Genomic DNA, 21,022 nt, shown 5'->3' on the forward strand with positions numbered 1-21,022 from the left:
TATAAATAAGCAGTCATTGGTATTCTGGGAACTTCTTCCAGGATGGACTTTGTTCACGTTTTTCAGCTTTTTCCTCAAGGGTTAGATTCATGTTGTAGAATTCACTGTGTGCAGTTTTCTGATTTCTGCTCCTCAAGTTTTGAGGAACGTGGGAACACCACCACAATCATGAAGGCTGGCAATGTCAGGTATAATGGGGTATCCTGAGCTGCCCAAGCAAGTCCTCACCACGCAGAGCAGTGGTAAGTAGAGATAACCATGTTTAAAACAAGCTTGGACGTCTATGTGATGTGATTTAGCTCTGCCAGAGGTGCTAACACAAGTCCTGGAAGCAGCAGACTAGGTCCACTGAGTTATTAGATGTGGATGCGCTAGGTTCAGTCCCAGAGACATGTGAAATCTGCATAACATGGCTTTGTGTTATGTTTCTATTTCCTTTGTATTTTCATGTCTTCTTTCCTGTTTTCCAACTATTTTCTATTATGGAATCATTCCCATTTTACTGGACAGCCCAAAAGTATAGCCACAGAATAACTAGCCTCAGGTATGACATTTTTAGTGTTGTCCCTGGAGCTTGGTATCAAATCTAAGCTTGGACAGCTTTGTGGACGTTATTTCTGGATGCAAAGTCACTTTATAATAAAGCCAGCTCTGTATATCCATTAGTCATGAGACTGATTTTACAACTGTGAGACACAAACCTTTCAGCTTCTTTCTGTTTGACTTCAGTTTCCTACATGTAGGCATCTTGTTGTGTTGTAGGCTGTGGAATAAGCTGTTTGGCCTCCAGCTCCCGTAGAAAAGTAAGACCTTTCCACAAGCTAACCCTGCTAGATGTAAACATTGTTGGCTACCTGAAATGACACACAAAACTTACATCTAGGCAATTGAATCTTCCCTTGAGATTCATACCCTTCTTCAGATGTGTTTTGGGTTTTCTATTAGGCTTGAGAAGCAGTAGCTCTCTAAAAAAATAAAAAACCTGAAAGATAATATATTTATATACACATAGACTATAGGATCTAGATCCTGCACACCTGTTATGGCTGGGTAATTTAGGTATCAAAATGAGTTTCTTTCACCGAGCATATGGGGAACTTAAATCTTCTGCCTGACTAAATTGACAGATTGAATCTACAGTTTCCTTGAACTTGTGGAGTCACCATCCTTGGAGATATTCAAAAGGCACCTGAACACAGTCCTGGGCAACCCTTTCTATGTGGCCCTGCTTCAGGAGAGGGGTTGGACCAAATGACCTCCAGAGATCCCTTCCAACCTCAACCATACCTTGATTCTATGAACTTAGACACCATCGAAGCCACAATGTCAAAATTACCTACTTCTGATAGGCGATGTGAATGTGAACCTAGATACTTCAAGAGAAGCAGCAAACCTTGCCAGACTTTATTGAAACAGACCTGAAGTTGCCAGAACTGGTTCCTCTGACCCTAAGCTCATCTTAAAGGGTTATGGTGAGCTTTGTGACATTTGTAACATATGACATGTAGATGCAAACTGCCCTCCCACTGGAGATTAAAAAATTATTACAATTGTTAAAACCATGAAAACTTTCTTTCCTCTTGTTGAGGAGATGAGACTTTAATTCTTCTCTTTCGTTCTTCCTCCCAGGGTCAAAGAGTTGACAAAGTGGGGCCTCCCTCAGAACCCTGGGTTGTATCAGCTCATCTCAAGGGCTCCTCCGAGGCTGTGCTAAAAGGTTTGGATATGTTTTCTTATAGCGAGGGTTATGGCAAAGCAGCTGTGCAGAATGATGGTGATAAATTTAGGAGCTGTCCCTGAGAAATACTGGATAGTCTTTGGGCTGAAAAAAGAAGGTTGCAGTAGGAGTTTGGTGAACTGCCTAGTCATGTGCTAGAGAAAGAGAAGTTTATACAAAGTATTTTTGTGATGTGGCAGCTTAGAGGGAGTATATCCAGTAGTTTATCTTGAAAAGAGATATCTTAGATCAAAAAAGAAAAGAATGAAGTATTAGAAATCCTAATACTTGATTTTCAGCTAGTGTTAAATGGGACATTTCCTTAGAGTCAATGACAACCCGTTTGTCCCAACAAAGGATCTGGCAAAGTAGAGACAGAAACAACTGCCTATTGTTTGTAATTAGCATACTTTAATATGGAAACGTTTTTCACGAGGGATCTAAATATTTCCCTTCTGATCCTCATTTATTGAAAGACCTGAACTCATGACTAACTCTAAGCATGTGAGTATTTCCTTGAGGTTATTGAGGCTATGAACATGCTTAGGTATAGAGTCCACTAGAAAGTGGAAATTATACTGATTATAAAGCATCCTAATTTCATTGCTAAAATCTTTAAATGTAAGCAAACAGCGCACACATTGAAAGGTGAGGTTTCCTATTACAGGTACAGTATTTTATTTGCAGTAAAGCCATTTGTGTGTTAGCTTTGACTTGAAAAGTTCACATTTGGAGAAGATAAGTGGCACTCGTGCTGTAGATCAGAGCTTCTCACCCTTTCAGTCCGTGTTTCTGTTAATTAGACATTCTTCCTACCTCATCATAGTTCCAGGTTTACAGGTTAGAAAAATCCTTTAGTCTTTTCTGCTGTTTTTCATGCCTTTTCAGGGCGGTACACCTGACAGGTTTAGAAACATGGGTCTAGATGAACCACAGGTTATTGGATCAGCTACTGGCTAACAGCAGGAGAAAGGAAGGGAGAAAGGGAGGAGGGGAGGAAGGAGTCAAGGAAGGGAAAAGAAAGAGAAGAAGACAAAAAGACAGAAAAGAAAGACAAAAATAAAGAGAAGAAAGAAAGATGGAAAGAAAGAGAGGGAGAAGGAGGAAAAAAAGGGGAAAAAAGAAAGGAAGTCACCAAAGAGAAATGCACTTCACATTCTTTAAAAGATACATGCATCAAATTAATAGTCAATAAACTCCAGCAAAGAACGAACTGCGTAGTACAGATGTTCTGCATGTAATAGTTTGCTGCAGTTTTTCCTTTGACAAACGTCCTTATTGCACTCGTCTTTTGAAGCATATGAAAGCAGCATTTAATCGAAATGGGTCCCGTCTAGCACACTGAGGCTGCTTCATCTGACAGCAGCCAAACTGCCTCATGGAAAGTAGTTTAGCTCCAAATTAGCTTGCTTCTATGTTAAATACCAGCTTGCCTGAGAGATCTTTGTGAAGACTCCCATATATATCTGTAATATTCTGAGCTTTGAAGCATATGTGCCCAAAAGCTGAGATAGTCTCTGTTGAGAAGTACAGTACAGTACTCCAGGCTTCATCATAGACTAGAAACGGCAATTATAAAGTATTTGAACGCAGCTGACAAGACCCTCCATAAAAGCAGTGTTACAGTGAGTATCAGAGCCAAGAAAAGTGTTGGTAGTCTGGGCAGATACTGTCCTAAGGAGGATCATATGTGTAGTGGATAAATAGATGAGCCAGGATCAGGCTGGAGCAATTAGAGAAATCTAGATTCCCGGCTCTCCACCAAGTCTATTCACAGTATAAATTACTGCCTATTTATCACAGCTGGTCCTGGAGACTCACAATGAAATTGGGTATTTGGTGTGCTAGATGCTATACAAAAGTAGAAAAACATATAGGTAGCCAAAACTGACTGGGATATTAGTAAATTAAATAGTACCAGATCACGGAGAGGGGAAACTTTATCACTTCTGTTGCTAGATCATTAAAATGTGGCATGCTTTTGTCCAGAACCTTGTCTCAGGCAATTTCTGGCCATGGTTCCGAAGTCAACGCAGCAAGGAAGTAATCTCAGTAGGCAGTTTGCACTGCAGCATCTCTGTTTGGAGGCTGTAAGAGTTTGAGAGGTTTGGCCAGGGCATACCAGTTCTTCAGTGCCAAAGAACAGAACCTGGCACTGTTTGTATCCTAGAGGTGTAGGCACAAAAAATGGGATAAAAACACGGAGAAATTGTCCTGCAGTCTGGCCTACCATCAAAAGCCTTGTCTCCACCTGCTGAAAACTTCCTATCATCTGTGATAGCAAGATGTCTCACAAAGAGGTTTGCTACTTCACCACTTTTTTTTATACCCTGGACACAGAGATGGCAGAGTATAAATGTTCTTCTCACTTTCAGGCTTTACGTACCTTCACCTGTGCTGCTTAACGGCAATAAAATGTCAAACCACCTGCTTCATAAAGCAAATAGTTATTACATGTTGTCTTTGAGCAAGCAAAAGCCTGTATTTGTGATCACTGGAGCAAGTCCAGCATCCTAAGAAGTTCTGACTTCTCACCCCCACCTGAACCAACATTCTGAAATTTGTCAGTCTTTAGGATTTTACCCCTCTCACCCTAAGAGCCTGAATGAAGCCCAGACCTGGTCAGCATTGCTCAAAGGCCAGGACTTGGCTGCTGCTCAAAGATACACACAATAAAATGGAGATCCAGTTACAAAGTAAATTATAAATTTTAAAAAGAGCCTACAAAAATAAAAACCATGGCAAGTGTAAATGTTGGGTCAGAATGCATTCCCTGATAGCTTAGAACAAGAGGTAAAGTGATGGAGAAACAGGCTCTCCCCGGTTTCATTTTAATGCTCTCCATGGAGCTTTCCTCTGCCAGGTTTCTAGCTGAAAGTGGCTCCTGTACGATCACAGGGCAGTCACCACAGACATTTTTCATGGCCAAATCACTTTCAAAGTGTCTGAGAGGGTTGGAGAAGTATTCAAAATGATTTAACAGTAGGACAGGAGCTAATATGCCCAAATGATGGGGTGAAACACCTACAAATCAGAAAAGGGTTAAAACAGTCAGCTCTTTTCCCTTAGCTGCAGTGGCTGGCTCCTTGAGACCATCCCTTTAGGACAGAAAATACTCAGTCTCTCACTAAAACTCTCCTAACCTTGGTGACGTACTTGGTCACACAAGACATGAGTTAAATCAAAAAGATGAGCATCTGGAACTTTTCAGTGCATCTATATAGCTCCCATTACCTTTGCTTGATCCCCTTAACATCTGTATTCTTGTTACACCCCCACAATATAGATATGTACAGTAAATGCCATTTCACAATGAGCTCAAGCAACCAAGATTCAGAAGCTAAGGTTCTCCAGTCCATCAGGAATTTAGTGTCCAAGTAAGTCTGAAGACCTGACCCTATGTGAAATTTCTGGGATCAGACAAAAAGTTTATAATTAGGAAGGACACTGAATTTAAGCTTTCTGAAGTCCCCTTAAAGTCACGAGGACTCTTTGAGGGGCTTAGGTGATACTTATCTGGATGCTGTTAATTGCAATGCTTTTTTTTTTTTACTCTGCAGGGCTCACCCAAGTGCAGGTCATAGATGGATGTGCAAGCTTTTCCAGCCTGGCTGTCTCCAGTTCAGGCACAAACTGGAAACTTGTGTTCACTGTCACATCACCTCCAGGTAAGCTCCGTTTTCTGCATGTTTTTTGCTTTGGTAACTGAACTAAAAACCTACAGGTGGTCTGGATTTGTAAAAAGAGAGTTAAGCTCATTCACAGTGGAGCAATGCCAAACCTCTAAATAGCCTGACTTCTGTTACAAGTCCAAGGGGGCATTACCCAGGCAGCAAGAGCGCTGAGTGATTCCTGTGCTATTCACGCAAGATCCACAAAATCCAGATGAGTTAGTATAGAGAAGTATTGCCAAAAAGAGGTGCCTCTTTCTCCCTGGATTCCCTAGCTAGGTATCCCATGTAGGAATCAGGTACTTAAGGTCAGGTAAGCTGTCAGAGCGAGCTTTTTCCTATAAATTGAGTCCTCTTATTCCTTCTTTTTTTCCTCTTTGTGTTCAGAAATTTTCCATCTGTGCTCCCAATTATTTTCATAGTGCTTTTCACCAACCGTTTGTCCGCACCTGGTCATCTTTATGGGTGCAACAGGTTATGCACATTCAGAGCATGCCTCCAGGACTGGGCTCTGCTAAGGGTATCCCGAGAGTTTACTGAGATGATGTTGGGACCTCCAGGATTGTGCAGTTTGCACGAGGCCTCTGAGCAACCCAGCAATGGTGAAAAGGCAGGTGTGCTTAATGCCTCCTTAGAAATACCAGCTGAGGGGAATATCGGCACCTCGGGGATAAGGCACCACGCGAACTCTGGCTTGTAAAAGCCTCAGGGCATCTGCACAAGATCGGTCCAACTGCTTGGGGGCCTGAATTTATCTACAAATCTGGCTCTGAAGGTATATAGGGGTCAAAGTGCTGGTTTCTTCTCTCAGAATGGCTGCTGAGGCAAGTCAATGGAGAAGCAGGAACATGCTGTGTGGCGTGTAGTCCAAAGATACAGGTGTTGTAAGACCATGTGTGAAGTGTCTATTCTGATATTGCAAACGTACATAATCATATGTATGGCTATATCTCTAGATAGATATAGATATAGATAGATACAGATATAGATACAGATATAGACATAGATAGATATAGATATAGATATAGATGTATCTCCATATATATATATAAACTAAGACCCATCAGGCAGAAAGAAGCCTAGGAAGGACAGGCAGAAATATTTCCAGGAGAGGTAAGGCAGTGTGTGTGCCACTGCATAAAGCCCCGATGAGTGCTCCTTTGAAGTACTGAACATAATTTTGTTTACGCATGTTCAGAGATGATCTCAAAATGGAGTAGGGACAGACTGAACATTTTTAATGAGAAAAGTCCAAGATAACATGGCTTCTTTCAGCCAAAAAAAAACCAGAGAGGGCAAATACAACAGAACGGTGAAGTGGCCAAGTGGAAGTGGCTAATGAAAAAATCTGAGCTAAAAAATTAGAAGAAGGTTATTAACATTTAGACTGTATTTTTCTGAACAGCCTATCTTAATAGGTATGAATAGTGAGAGCAGATCAAACTGCTGTTGGATGGAGGTCAATACACTTAAGGATGATATTATACAACATGGTACACACAATAGCATGGGATAGGATTTGTAACCCAAGAAATCCCTTCTTATCCAGGGATTCAATGAACGTCCAGAATTTTTTTTAAATGAGAAACCTTTGCTCCTCCTAGTCACAAGTGACTAATCAACATCAAGTGTTGCCCATGGCTTTGCAAAGGGAGAAGTGGGGTGCAGGGATTACCTGGAGGTGGGCCTTTAATGGGGGGACACGTGTCTATTTTGAGGGTGTATGCTGCCAAACACCCGCAGCTCCCATTGCCTTCACTTCAGTGAGAGCAGATGGAAAGTCAGCACCTCACAGGATCCGACTCTTTAGTGGGAAGAACAGCTTAATGAAGTGTGTTTTGAAAGCTATTTCAGGGAAGTCACAAAATCTTTCCTCTGAACAAAGGTCGAATGGAGATCCCTTTTATCAAACATTTAGCCCATCAGAGTATTGCAAAGAGATGTTTACAGCTAGCAACGTGAACCGCTGAGACATCTATGTAGGTGTCACCTGTGTAAATCAGAGTATTGTACACTTTTAATATGCATTGCAAAAGTACACACCAAAGCAGCAATCCCCTTTGCTTTTTTGTAATTGGGAACCATGCTGGAGACAGTATAAAGGCTTTTATACTGCCAGACTCTTACTGAAGATATTTGCTTATTGTTTGAGATAGATAAGCAAATAAAAATTAAACAATCAATTAGTAGATGTTTGGGATACATTTTCTTGACCAGGTTTCTTTGGGTACCCTGGCATAGTTTGCTATTTGCAGACAGCTCAGAAGATGCAGCTGATGTTGAATGCAATAATTCCAAATGTTTTAGTGGTAGTTCCTGGGGAGAGTAGACTATTCATAGCACTGCTGCATAGTCTTGCTCCTTGTTTTACAGTAATATTCACTTAACTGATATGGATCCCAATGGGCTTGATCCATCCGCTTTCCATTTAAACCAACAGCAGTCTACTCACAAACTATTAGAGTAGTGCAAAGCACCTTTAAGCACCTGTCTGTGTAGAGTCCTTGATACCTGTGAGATTACTTCTCTCCTCTCAACTGAAGTTCATATGTGTTTGTACCTGCAGGCAAATTTTTCCCAATTGGAACATGCTTCCCACATTGTTCTGATGAAGCTCTGCTTTGTTCAAGTGGACAATATTGACACAAATCTAATTAGTTTCAGATAAAAGTACTTACAGCTACTTACCCTAGTCTCCAAGCTTCCGTCTGACAGTGTTTCTGATTTTTTTTTTAATGAATTGATGAAAAAAAGGCTTTTAGGTTTTTATTAAAAGTGGAACTCAAACAAGTAAAAGAAATTTCCATCCATCAAAATTATTAGAATTGTGGGGTTAGGAGCGATAATGAGTCAGGTAGTAAGACAGGTAATGAGTTGATGTGCTAATCCACATCCTTCAAATCAGTCTATAGAGAGGGCCAGGGCCAGTTTTGTTAAACTCCTGTCCTTCCAAGGCACATCTCCATTCAAAATGTGTTTTGGAGGTGATTCAGGGAACCAAAAATTTTCTATATTTCTGATTTTTAAAAGGGCAGTATGAGGCATCTTCCAGTCCTTGAAGCTCAGATGCTGACATGCAATGAACTCTTGACCACAGAAAGTATGAGTAGTGGCTGGCTTGATTCTGACTTCATTTACAGAAAACTTCAGGATCTCTGGGTGAAGAGCATTACCCAAAGCTTGTGTGCCTCAAGAGACTAAATATTTACCATGCTAACAGCAAGGACACTGACATTTTTTATTTATAATGCTCATTATTGACATGGTGGAAAATATTAACAAGTTCACTGGGAGTTTTCTGCATCATGGACTTAAGCTTAATGCTAGTGAACGTTTCCAGGTTCCCCATAAGTTACATTGATATGAATCATATATAGCCTGTAAAAACTGAGTATGACTTGGCAGCTTTCTTATTGCAGCCAGTTTCTTTGTCTTGCTAGGCAGAATATGCATGTTTTCTCTCTGGGCCTGATCTGTTTGGCTTCAGAAATAGATACTTTGGGAATATATTTTCTGGGTTTGGGAGTCAGCTAGACAAATTCATGGAAGAAATGTTAAGGACTGTTAAATACAAAGAGGCTGCCTCTGCTTCAGGCAGCCCTGAAAGCTTGACACTTACATTGAAGAAGTATTGTTACATATTTGGTTTGTCCTGGTACTCAGACCTAAATAGATATTGTTGGCTAATGTTGTATCTGGAGATAGACGGACTTCTGGCTTGTTCCTGCATGCATTTTTAACAGCAGCAGCACTGTTGAAAGGCTCTAACCTGGTGCTTTAGCTGTGAAACCAGTGTTCTTACTTTTGTAATAAACTCTGACTGCTTTAAATTCTCAGGGGCCAAGTTTACTGTGCTGTCTCAGCCATTTACCGTCTTCCCTGTCCCCATGGGAGTGAAGGCCAGCATGATCCTTGTTGTCATACTGAGTTCAGCAGCATCTGCATTCATCCTCACTCTTGCATTCTGCTGGTTCAAGAAGAGCAAAAGCAACAGTAAGTTGGAAATACCCACTAAAATTTATACTTGCAGACTCCCTATTTTGTTTAACAAATCCCCAGAGTGGCCACAGCAGGGTTCAGACAATGGCACTCAGAGAAAGCTCTGAGAAGTTTAGTAATTAGCAGTATAGTTTGTAGTTCAAGGTTATACAGTTTTGTGCCTATAACAGATGCCTGGGTATTGGCTGGAAAAAGTTTTAACTGTATGTGAAACATGATGAAAATGAAGTTTCTATAGCGTAGACAAGGAATTGAGAAACAGAAGAAATATTTGCTGTGATTTCAATGATCCATTCAGCCACCGCATTTTCCTGATGAAGGATGACATAGCAAAATAACGCTGTGGTGAGGATATGTAAAGCCTTGATGCTGACCAAGGACCAGACACAGCTGCAGTGTGAATGCCACAGAGGGAGCAGCACAGTCATGCTCACATCACGCTGTCAGCATCATATGAGTCAGGGTGGTAATGGGAGGGCTACAGCTCCTCTGGAGTTCTCCCCCAAGCAAATCCACACCTCTACTAATTTACCTTAAGGTTGCTTTCTTTTTAGCATTGATCTTAAAACAAATATAGCTACCTCAAGGAGGCTTTCCCACTGCAGAAGGCATAAGGCTATTTGTGTAAGAGAAGAGCTGAAAATAAAAGGATGTGACTGTAACTCTTGGTGGCTTGATTGCTAAACAGCCACCTCAAACTGCTGGATATGTTGAAAGTTACCAATAACTTGGCCTTTCAGATACGCTAATTGAAGTTGTGACCTTGCCAAAGGTACAGGTAACCCGTAGCGGAGGAGTAAATGCACATCCCGGTTATTAAGACATCTCCCACTAGTTTCAAGACCTTCTTACAGTTTCTCCAAACTTTTGCTTTCAAGTAACTTCTAAAGAGTCTTTCTCCTAAACTGCACCATTAGCACTAGCTGCAATAAGGTCTGAATTTCTAGTATTATTGAACGTGGTGACAACATAAGGAAGGGTTCCACTGAAGAGAACAGGTGGGAACCCTAATGGCAAAACATAAGATGGTATGAGCATCAAACAACTCTCTCCACTTTTGGGCAGAAAGAACACTTCTAGATTATCTGTTAATTCACCAGCAATATATCATTGCTTGAATTAATAACTGCTGCTGAGCTGAGGATAGATTGAGAGTGATGTAACTATATGTTTCATTGCAGAAATGAGGACTGAACAGGCTGATGTACCACAGGCCAGTACCAAGGGACCCCGTAAACAAGCACAGCCTCATGCAACTCACATCCAGCCTTGCTACAGTCAAGGAGAAGATAAAAGTAGTGTGCCTGTAGCAGGAGGTGAGACTGCAGTTTGACAATAATTATAAACAGTCGAACATCAAAAGAGTTGGTTTGGGTCTCTTAACAAACTATAGTTTTGTATATGATCAATGGCACACCTCTTCTCAGAAGGTCTATCACTTTATTACCTCCTCCTTCTCCTCCCTAGTATTTTTCTATTTGTCATTTTATCTCCTTTTTTATATATTGTGTGAAATCCTAGCTCCACTGAAGCCAGCAGCATAACCACCCTTACGCTCAACGAGTCCATGATTTCACCCAGTGTTTTTGGAGTAGGGTAGGTACCAACATTCCCACAGTGTCCCCAGTATGCCTGGAACAGCAGGGCTTCTCCCTGTCTCCAAGCGCTGTGGCAATAACAGCACAGTGCTCAAAAAGCTCTGGACAAGTTTGCAGGCTGTGGAGGACTGCAGCGAGGTACACTGGAGGTAGGAAAAACCCACTCGGGGCTCATTTGCACGGTCTCTGTTTCCTCCACCACTCACAGGACCTTCATGCCATGGTTTCTGAGCAGTGAGTCCGAGCCAGCACCCCAAAGCTGCTCCATTCCCACCCACTCCTCTGTGCGTCCCCCCCTTTACTCCCCAGGGTCCCTGCCACAAACACCCCTCTTCCACACACCTCCTCGAGACTTGTCTTTTCATCATCTGCTGATCAAACACGACTTCTTCTGAGGTCACGGGAAAGCAGACAGCCTCGGGGGCATGTGGCTGGCAGCATAAAGCGCTGGCTTCCCTCTCTGCAAGTGTGAAATCTTCTTATAGTAATTTTTTTTTTTTTTTTTTTTTTGTCTCACCTGCCAACAGCGCAGATCTAAGGGCATTCGGATAACCCTGCTGAACCACCCATTTACTCTGTTTTGGGAATTTCTTTTTCCTCCTCTGTACCGAAGCCTGTGGATTACATAAGAGGCAGGAAGAGCCGAGCTGGAGTTTTATCTCCTTTTAATTAGCATCTATCACAAAAGCAGAGGGAGAGAGAGGAGAGAGGAAATTCTGCAGTTTATGTGTTTTGATATTTGCTGTACTCCTCCAAAACACAGCGTTCAGCTGTGTGCCTTAGGATACATATCTGCTATAAATTCATTTTTTATCTAATTTGTCTGAGATCTAAGCTTCCTGTGGAGGTCTGAGATCAAAGGATCTGATTCTGTCTGATGTCGGCTCTGACACATAATGCGTGCTGACTTAGTTCTGTCTATAAACTCGCAGTGGGAGGCTGCCATTCTCCCTTGGCACCTTTACATAGTGAACTTTCATTTTGGCTGGGGAGGCTGACAGGTATAGCGTTGATTGGAGCCATCGTGTAAATAATTCATGGAAAGATTTTTTTGTCAGAAAAAGGCAATCCAGCCACTTAAAGTCTTTTAGGAATAGTTGCAAGACAAAAAGATTCCCCGATATGTTCAAATCTAAACAAGGATAACAATATCTTAAGTGAATTTAATACATATGACTTGGAAGTGTCTAATGTTTGATTTCCCCTTATTTAAAGTGCTGTTGGTTTTGGAGAGAGAGAGGAGGAAATCAAAGCTGCAGTCTTTTTGTTTAGTTTCTGCTTTATAGCTGTTCCCCCCATAAGAAATCCCACCTTTCTAATACAATTAAGTGTTTGGAGCCTTTATTATTAATCACCACGGTAAGTCTTGCAAGACCGAGTTTTTCTGTTTGGTAAGTGGTTATACAGTGTAAAGTCTGCTGGAGGTAGGGGCCCTGGTTGTTGTCCCAGAAGAAGGATCTGAGGATGGAAATGAGGAAGAAAACTGTATGCATAGATATGTAGTAGTGCAGGGGAGAAGGGATCAAGATACTACCTTGTCTGACCTTGGCGTAACAAAAAAATCTCCTCAGCTTCACATAATTATCTCTCTCTTGAATTAAATAACTTTTGATCGACTGATGCATTCTTAACAGAGCAGCATCTGGAGGTGGAGGAACATATTGTTTCTTTTTGCAAATTTTACAGTTATTCTGGTGGTTCATCACCTTCACCATTGTAAGGTTGTATCCGATAACAGCTTACGTTCCCTAGCTTCAATTTCCAGTCCTTTCAGGTATTGTACCTCTTGACCCTTATCCTGAACTATTTGGCCACCAGCTCTCAGAAATCACTGTTGTATTCCTGAAGAGGTTCTCCCACTCTGCAAATAGGGTCTGCATCCCTTGCTCCTAGGTTGTTCAGATCAACTCCTTTTTCTTTTCTACCAGTTTGCCATTTTTTCCACCTTTTACAAAATTTCACAGGAATCAATTTTAATTTTAATTCCAAATCACTGGTGGAAACACTGAATATCTTCCATTTCAGTGGTAGTGTCTGGTACTGCCACACATCCCCACCTCTGAGAATTATTTCCCATATATAATTACTGCCTGAGCTCTGTCTGTTAGCTGGTACTTAATCCAGTTAATCGTGTGCTTTATTGGTATTGAATAGTTTGTATTTAATTAAAAAAAAAAATCAGGATATTTTAGATTACTATGTCATATAAATCTCAGGGCAGTATTTCATACCTGAAACTGCTCGTATCCGGAAAACTTTTAGCCTCCTCCATTAATTCAAACTCGTTTGAAAAGATCTATTTTCACAGTTGAAAATTGCACCTTTGAAATTGAAGAGGGCATCAATACTTATCAAGAAATAACATGAAGCTTTGGAATAGGGGATCATAACCTGATCATCATGTTTATGTGTATAAAGAAGAAAACCGAACCTAGTGATGTATGCAATTTGTGCTTTAAAACAGCCAACTACCTAATGATAAAGCAATCTTGAGAAGGAAACCTGTTACATGCAGAAACGTGTGTGACTACTGAAAATTTACTGACAACTTTCCTGTGGATTTCCAAGAGGTGCAATCCTGAAATTGAAAGCTATGAGTGTACAAGTTGAAAAAAACCCAACACTCCTTAACAGGAAAAGTGAATATAAGCATGAAGAAATAGGGAAATTGTAGAAAATACATGAAGAGAGGGGAGAATTATTCCAGCAAATAGAGTTCCAATTAATGAATTATAGAAAAGGGAGAAGAGAAAGAATCTGAACAGCAGGTCTGAGAAACCATGGGGCTGAATGGCACAGGCTGCTAAGGGTTAAACTTCAAGGACAAACCTGAAAAATAAGGAGTGGTAACAATACATTTTCTGGGATCATTTGTGGTAAGGACATATAATATGTGACCATGAACGGACTGCAAAAGCCAGTGTTGTCCACTAACACGTCAGATATGTGGACTAGGACTAGTTCTGGATTTGGAACAAGTACAAAAGGTTTGGGTCTGGGCTGGTTTAATTTTATTTTTGGGGGGAAGGGAGAGGATTGCAAGAATTTTACAAATGTTTTTAGCATCCAAATGAAGCAGGCTGCCAATCTCACGCTGAAGTGACAGCACACCCTGTCAACTCAGAAGCCATCTGCTGTAACACCACAAGTGATTCTGCCTCTGTGGTTGATAACCGTTTGTTTTATTAAGATGTAAACATTTTTCATTTCCACATGAAAAATGTATAGTATATATTTTGGTTTTTCTGCTTTTTTCAAAGGCATTTTTTAAACAGCATTGCAGGTTACAGGCTTTGCCTTGACTGGGATTCAAATGTCAGCAATGGAAAGTTCTACCTTATATTACAGCCTGATTCATAGAAAGTTGATGTATTTTATAGATGTGTAGTATTAAAACGATTATCAGTCTTACCAATACCTAGCTTATTAACCAGCTGTATTCTATATACGTTATTATTAAGCATTTATTGAAGAATTTGATAACCATTGGAAGATGCTCTAGGAGGTATTAGTATATCAATAGGAACAAAACAGATGTTTTAGCTGCTGTATATTTATTTGTGGAAACAGGTTATGTTTATTTGGTTTTAACAACTTATTTCTGCCAAACTAAATTTTGTGGCCAGTTAAAATTATTTTCCCAACAATAACTCCTTTTTCTTCAATGTCTTTAAGATGTAGTAAAGGCATAGAAGGGTAAAGAACATCAAGATAGGGTCTTACAATTATTGTAAAGAACTAACAAGTCACGCTTTCACAGATATGGAAGCAATTGGAGCAGTGGCACATGCTACAGGACAACTGGAGGAGCTGAACCCGCAGCCCTGTGAAGCCAAGTCAGGGAGAAAGATGAGCACTGACCAGTGTAAGACAGGTGACAGAGACACCTTTTCTTCAGCTGGGAAAAGTGACAGTCACCAACCGCTACGTGGAGGAACATCTCCTGGTGACTCTCTGGAACTTCAGCAGCTACCTGTCCCGGGATGCTCCAGCCAGAAGGATGTCACGCAGCCTTCGCCTGGTTACAACAAGGAAAGAGAGAAGTCCCAAAGGATGCCCAAACATCAGAATGATGTCAGAGAGCATGTCGCTGTGGTAGCAGCAGAGGTGTAAGAGAAGTGATGTGAGGTGGTGGACCACCGACAAAGCAAGCTTTGCCTGGCTTGCAGTCAATGCGAAGCTGAGTGTTTGTCTCCGTGGTCAGAGAAAAACACACACACGTTAGCATGGGGAACCAGCCTGCCGCACGGCACGTGTCCAAATTATCTGTTATCTGGATCTGCAGCCAGCTGGGAGACTCTGGCCATGTCTATGGCTTTGACCTTTCTTAGCTTCCAAAACAGGGTGGGTGCATCCAAACTGCCTGTTGAGAATAGTCCTTCTGACACCTCTAAAACTCTCTCCAAGAGTTGTCTGGGGGAGTGCTAGATGGCTGGCTAGGTCACCTTTGAGATTACATTCAAAAGTATTCAGGGATTAGCAGAACAATTCAACAGTGCAGATGATCGGTTTTCTGACACTTTAATATACTAGCACTGATGTAGTCTTAGTGTCTAGAGCAATGCTGATTGGTATGTGTGCATATATACAAATATATAGGAATTTTCCCATTTCTTCCAATCATGCCTTTAGTTTCATTTAAAGAACCTCAGTATGTGCATAAATCTTTTCCTTTTTCTGAGAAAAACCAAACATGTATTCAACTTCCATTTCATTGTCACTTGAGTAAGTACTCCCATTCCTCCCTAGTTAAGTGTGTGTTTTGTTTTGTTTTTTTTTTTTAATTATTTTGTGGAGTTAAATCTTCACCATGGCATTGTTTTCTAACACCCTTAAATCACTGGCTTGTTATGAACACTAGTCTTTACGATTGATAATAATAATGCTGATGTTCTTCGGTTGCTCAGAGAATTCCTCTGTGCTTTGCTTTACTGAGCTGGAAGATGAGGAACTTTATTATGCCCTCTCTGTACCATAAAATTCTTGGTTGCAAGGTGTCCTGGTGGCACAAGATAAAATTTATACTCCTCTGCAGATGAAATACTTTAGCATGAAAATAAGGTTTCTGGCCAGATCAGCAGTGGAAGAGAAGGTAAGAAAACTTGATTTGAAAAAAAAAAAAAACCCAAAACCCAACCACAAATAGGTTCAGTAGAAGCTGAAGGAGGTAAGGTGCAGATGCTGGTCAGTAAGCTACACAGTTCTCTAGGCACAAAAATAGATTCACCAGCATTGGTTCCTGCGCTATATTGTGTTTATAAGCATCATTTTCAGGTGAAATCAGACTGATTCCACGCTGAACTAGGCTTCTGGCTGACTGCACAGGAGGTTTTCTGGCTTAAGACAGTTGAACATGAGGGCCTTATTAAGTGCCATAGATCAGCTTTTCTGGCCTCTTCCATGCTATGGAAAAGCAATTTCTTAGGTATTTTCTGCAGAGGCCAAAATATTCTTTTATGTGAATCAACATGGTAAATCCCTAAGGCTTGTGATTCAGGGTCCAAATAAAAACATATATCTTGCAGAGACATCCAGGTTTGGTGAAATGATTTGGAGACCCTCCCTTTCCTCCACAGCTGATACTTAATTTAAGATGCTTTCATGTAGTAGAAAATCCTTTCCCCTCTGCAGAAATACAATTCCTCCATCCCCTGAACTCCACTCCCCTTCAGTAGTTCTACTCCTAGTAAGTGACTCTATCACATCCAAGCACTGTGAAAGCAAATAATATATAATTGCAAATATCAGAATGTATGCAAATAATGTGCAAATAATATTGAATGTAAATTATATGCAAACATTATACAATGGAGCCTTCTTTTTGGGAAAAAAATCAGACACATTGGAAACAGTTAAGGGCTTTAATTAATCCTTTAATTCATAATCCTTGCATTTATCCATACTTTGTTTACAGAATAAGTAATGTCTTGCATGTCTAGACCTCTAATGGAATAAGCAGGGCTAAAAAGTCTTTAACTGCACCATTATCGATCTTAATTTCCCACAGTGCTGTGCATTAACAGAGTTTGTGGTAGAGCATGGGAAAGAAGTGGGGAGGAATTGAAACAAAACATGATGAAAAATTAGTGCAAACATGAAGTGAATCCTGAACAAGTAAGAAATTTAGGGGATCTTGTGTTGTGTACCAGAAAAAAAATCATTCTAGTGATCAGAGAGAAAGAAGATGTGACTGAGACTTAGTGGTTGAAGAACATGGTTACACATGAGATGGTATCTTTTCTAAAAATAATTGGTTTTAGACTGACTGCAACAGTACTTGGATGAAATGGGATCCTACTGCTTTGTGGCTGATGGAGATCCAGATTTATTTTGAAATTTTTTCCATCTAGACATGCAAAGGAAAAAACAGCCTCTCCCTCTACAGGGAACATATGGTTAGATGAACAGACGTACCCAAGCTGCTCCAGAATGTCCTGGGCAAGGCAAAGAAAGAGAACACACATCTCGTGTCCCAGGCCAAAGGCTTTATTTTACAATAGTTTGAATACGAGCTTGGCCTGTGGGGCATCTGCATGTCAGTAGTGTCTTACCATCAGGACCTTTGCTGATGCTGCTCAGGACCCTTAGTCTTTGTATTGTTGAGTTCTCCTTAATCCTTACACTATAATTAAGACCACGGTGGTTTCCAACTTTGCATGGTTGTTTTATGGGTAAATTTGTGTGTTGAACTACTCCGCTATAGGAAGACATTGTACATTCCAAAAGCCAGGGTGAGGGCAGGGCAGGGTAGGGATGGAGTGGAAGGAGCCAGAGGAAGAACCCACAGTGTGACACGTGGGTTACCCATGAGGGATGGGGTGCCTTGATAGACTTGAGGTTATTAAAGACTTCTGGCCCAGCTGCAGGACATTCAGCTGAAAAGATTCACTTTTTTATACTGTCAAAATCCAGCTTCTGGGAGGACACGTAAAAAAACCAGGAGCAGGATTTCAGCTCAGCTTTTCAAAGAAGCCTATAGGCATGTTGTGTCAAAGACTCATGCTCTACCACAGCCCACATTCAGGAGAGCTCTGCAAGGGACACTAAGCCCTTTCAGCAAATCTACTTAGGCTTAGCAAAGTGCTAACTTCCCCACACTGAACACCAAGGAAGCCTTCAAAGTGCAGGCAAAACGAATGTAAAAGTCTCTGCATCTCCCTGTGCAGATCCATCCTCCCAGACCCAAAGTCTTTCTTGACAGTCACATTAAATGTCAGTGAAATTTGACAAGTTCAGCTCCACTGCAGCCAATGGTAAAAATTTCATTAAGTTTGCTGGGTTTAGGGTTTCCACCTGCTAACCTTTCTCTGTAGTCCCATCTCCAATAGCACTTGAGTTCCTTTATTCATATAAAAGTGTAGCTGAAAGGATGCCTTATTTTTAACCAAGCTCTACAGGCTTGTCTGAATTCCTAGACAATGTATGGTCAAAATTATTCTTCTTCCTTTTTTTTTTTTTTCCCATTTTGTGGAAGTGGTATTTTTTCCTCTTATGTCTGAAGTAGAAGAGTGCATTACAGACAAATTTGCCTAAGGCTTTGGGCCAGAGTTGATGAGACTTCACGAAGATACAGGAACAGGCACATGGATAGAAAAAAAGAAAGCCTGTGAAAAATTAAAATGACAAGCCTGGTTAGGGAGCAGAGATAACTGGTGATGTAGTAAAATTAATTACAGTCTGGGTTGAAGGAATTGTGTGCCTAAGACAAAATTAAAAAAAAAAAAAGAAAGAAAAACCAAATAACAGCAATAAGATTATAAACCCTTTCATCATCTCTATGTGGTATAACTCCCAATCCCTATTTATTATGACATTTATTATGGCACTTATTTCTATAGGATCAGAGGTATAAATGGCAAATAAAGGAGGCAAGTGTCCAGTCAGAAGGCTTTTCTCTGAGCTTCTGATTCTGCAATGAATAGCCTTGTTAAGAGTGAAATTATGTTAAAAAAAAATCTTCAGTGGACTAGGAACTGTGAGAGAAAACCTTCATTGGATCAGGAAAGCTGCATGATGCAACACTCCAAGGGTGATTATGGGTGCTTACTGAATATGCAGATTCACAGGTTTTTCAGATTTACTTTTTTGTAATCACTATGCATTTGCCAGGACTTGAAATTATTCCAGCTTTGTACTTACTGAAACGTGGGAAATGTTGGGTGATGATTTGTTGATCAACATTATAAAGATGATTGCAAGAGCAAAAGCCAGATACACCATAGGATCATTCCAAGATTCCAGAACACACCAGCAAAGGCAGTTTTGCACAGGGATTTCTATGGTACATAAAAGCAGTGTGCTTTTGAGGGATGGGGACAGGAGGTAGGTGCTACCTGAGATACAAGATTTCACATACTAGGTGACATGACAGGTTGCAGGGAGGGATAGTGAAGCTCCTGGGAGCATGAGGTCAACCTAGGAAGCACCTTTGGTAGATACCATAGTTGCTTTTCACTGGCTCAAACCTCTGTGCGTATGTGTGTGTGTGTGCAGGTCTGGATCTGCCAAGAAGCTACTAACAATCTGCTACTTTCTTACCAAGGCATTTCAAAATTTTCAATTCTCAAAGAACAAAAAGTAACTAGAGTAATCATTCCATTAGTGAGTTTTCAAAAAAGGAGAATAGAAGGACATAGAGAATGTTTTATTTTTTAAATTGGATATTGAAATGTCTTTTGAGGGAGGATCGTTTGGGGAGGTATTTATGCTCTCCTTTTGCTTTCTTTTTTTTTTTCCTTTCCTCTTTTCTTTCACATTGTGACCAACAGAGAGGAGAAAAAGAGTAGGGAAGAAGGAAAGAAAAAAAAAAAAAGACACAATACTCCCAAATTGATTGCAAAACAAAATATTATAAATTGCTCAGTTTGTCCTTAGCTTTTTGCTCAAGGTGAACATTTTGGAAAAAAAAAACCCAAGCAAACAACAAAACCAGAAGAAAATGTGAAAGAAAAACCTGACTCTATCTGAGCTTCTGTTCATCTCTCTTGGTCTCCAGCTCAGTGAATGATTTTCTCTTAAAATACTCCCAGCATGCTGTCAACTTTGCTTCAGATGTTTCAATTCAAAGCTTTTTCCTCACATTATAAGCTAAATGAAAAATTGTCCCTACTACTGATGAACCTGGCTCAATCTGCAGTTATGAACAAAGGCCATGGCAGAAGATTGCACACCAGCTAGGTAAACCTCTGAAGAGCTTCCATATTGTATTAGACCAGACCCTCATACTGAGGGCTGCTGGTGTTGGATACTTGGGGAAGAATGTAAGAAAAAGGCAAATATGAAATGAGCCTTCCCTGGCTTTTATTTTAAGCAAGAAGAGACTTCTGGGAATGGTGGTTGCTCCTAATGGCCATTGGATGATGGACTTATTGTCCCTGAATATTTTCTGAAAGTGTAGCATTAGAATCATGTTACACTAAATTATCTACATCCCGTGCAAAAAAAGTATTTCTGCTTTTATTTTAAGTGTTGTGCCTGATAGTTTCCAGGTCTTGTTGCATGACGAATAAGGAGCAATGCTTATTCACCTTGCTTTTCCAGATGTCCTGCACATTCTTCATTGCTTTCGAAGTTCTGTGGGAGTCCTGTGGGATGCAGGGATCTGACTTAAAATTCAGCTGAACAGATAAAGGGTAATACCCCACAGGAAAAGAAAAGAAGGAGAATATATACTCAGTCCTCCTGCAAAAGACCTCCCTCCTTCTGGATTTGTGCAGTTGTAACTTAATGCACGTACATGCTGACTAGGACCCTGATCTTTGGTCCTCGATTAGAAACCTAAATTCAGGCGTAAAAAATCAGGGATGAAAGGGTTTAATACTAAACCCAGCCACTTTAATTTGGTATCACTAGGGAAAAAAGAAGAACAGAAACAGGTGACACGGCCAAGGCAATGGCACAGAAAAGGATCTGTGCTGCAACACTGTGGAAGATGGACTCAAGCCGGATCGGACTGTGTTGGTCAGAGGTAGGAGCTACGCACAAGCTGAGCATGGAGTGTGCGCAGAAATGCTCTGCTGCTTTGCGTGTAGGTCATC

General features: G+C 40.7%; 1 protein-coding gene across 1 annotated transcript in view; it reads left to right on the forward strand.

Annotated features, from left to right (window-relative positions):
• The window catches only part of PKHD1 (PKHD1 ciliary IPT domain containing fibrocystin/polyductin), a 267,040-nt gene extending 251,200 nt beyond the window's left edge, over window positions 1–15,840 (forward strand). The window contains exons 63-67 of the mRNA XM_030037971.2: window positions 1,630–1,717; window positions 5,278–5,385; window positions 9,226–9,381; window positions 10,569–10,703; window positions 14,746–15,840. Of these exons, the coding sequence (XP_029893831.1) occupies window positions 1,630–1,717; window positions 5,278–5,385; window positions 9,226–9,381; window positions 10,569–10,703; window positions 14,746–15,098 (840 nt within the window). The 3' untranslated portion in view covers window positions 15,099–15,840. The remainder of the gene's footprint in view (window positions 1–1,629; window positions 1,718–5,277; window positions 5,386–9,225; window positions 9,382–10,568; window positions 10,704–14,745) is intronic.
• Window positions 15,841–21,022: the final 5,182 nt, after the last annotated feature.

This window comes from Aquila chrysaetos, chromosome 15 (genome assembly GCF_900496995.4).
Source record: "Aquila chrysaetos chrysaetos chromosome 15, bAquChr1.4, whole genome shotgun sequence".
Classification (NCBI taxonomy): Eukaryota; Metazoa; Chordata; class Aves; order Accipitriformes; family Accipitridae; genus Aquila; species Aquila chrysaetos.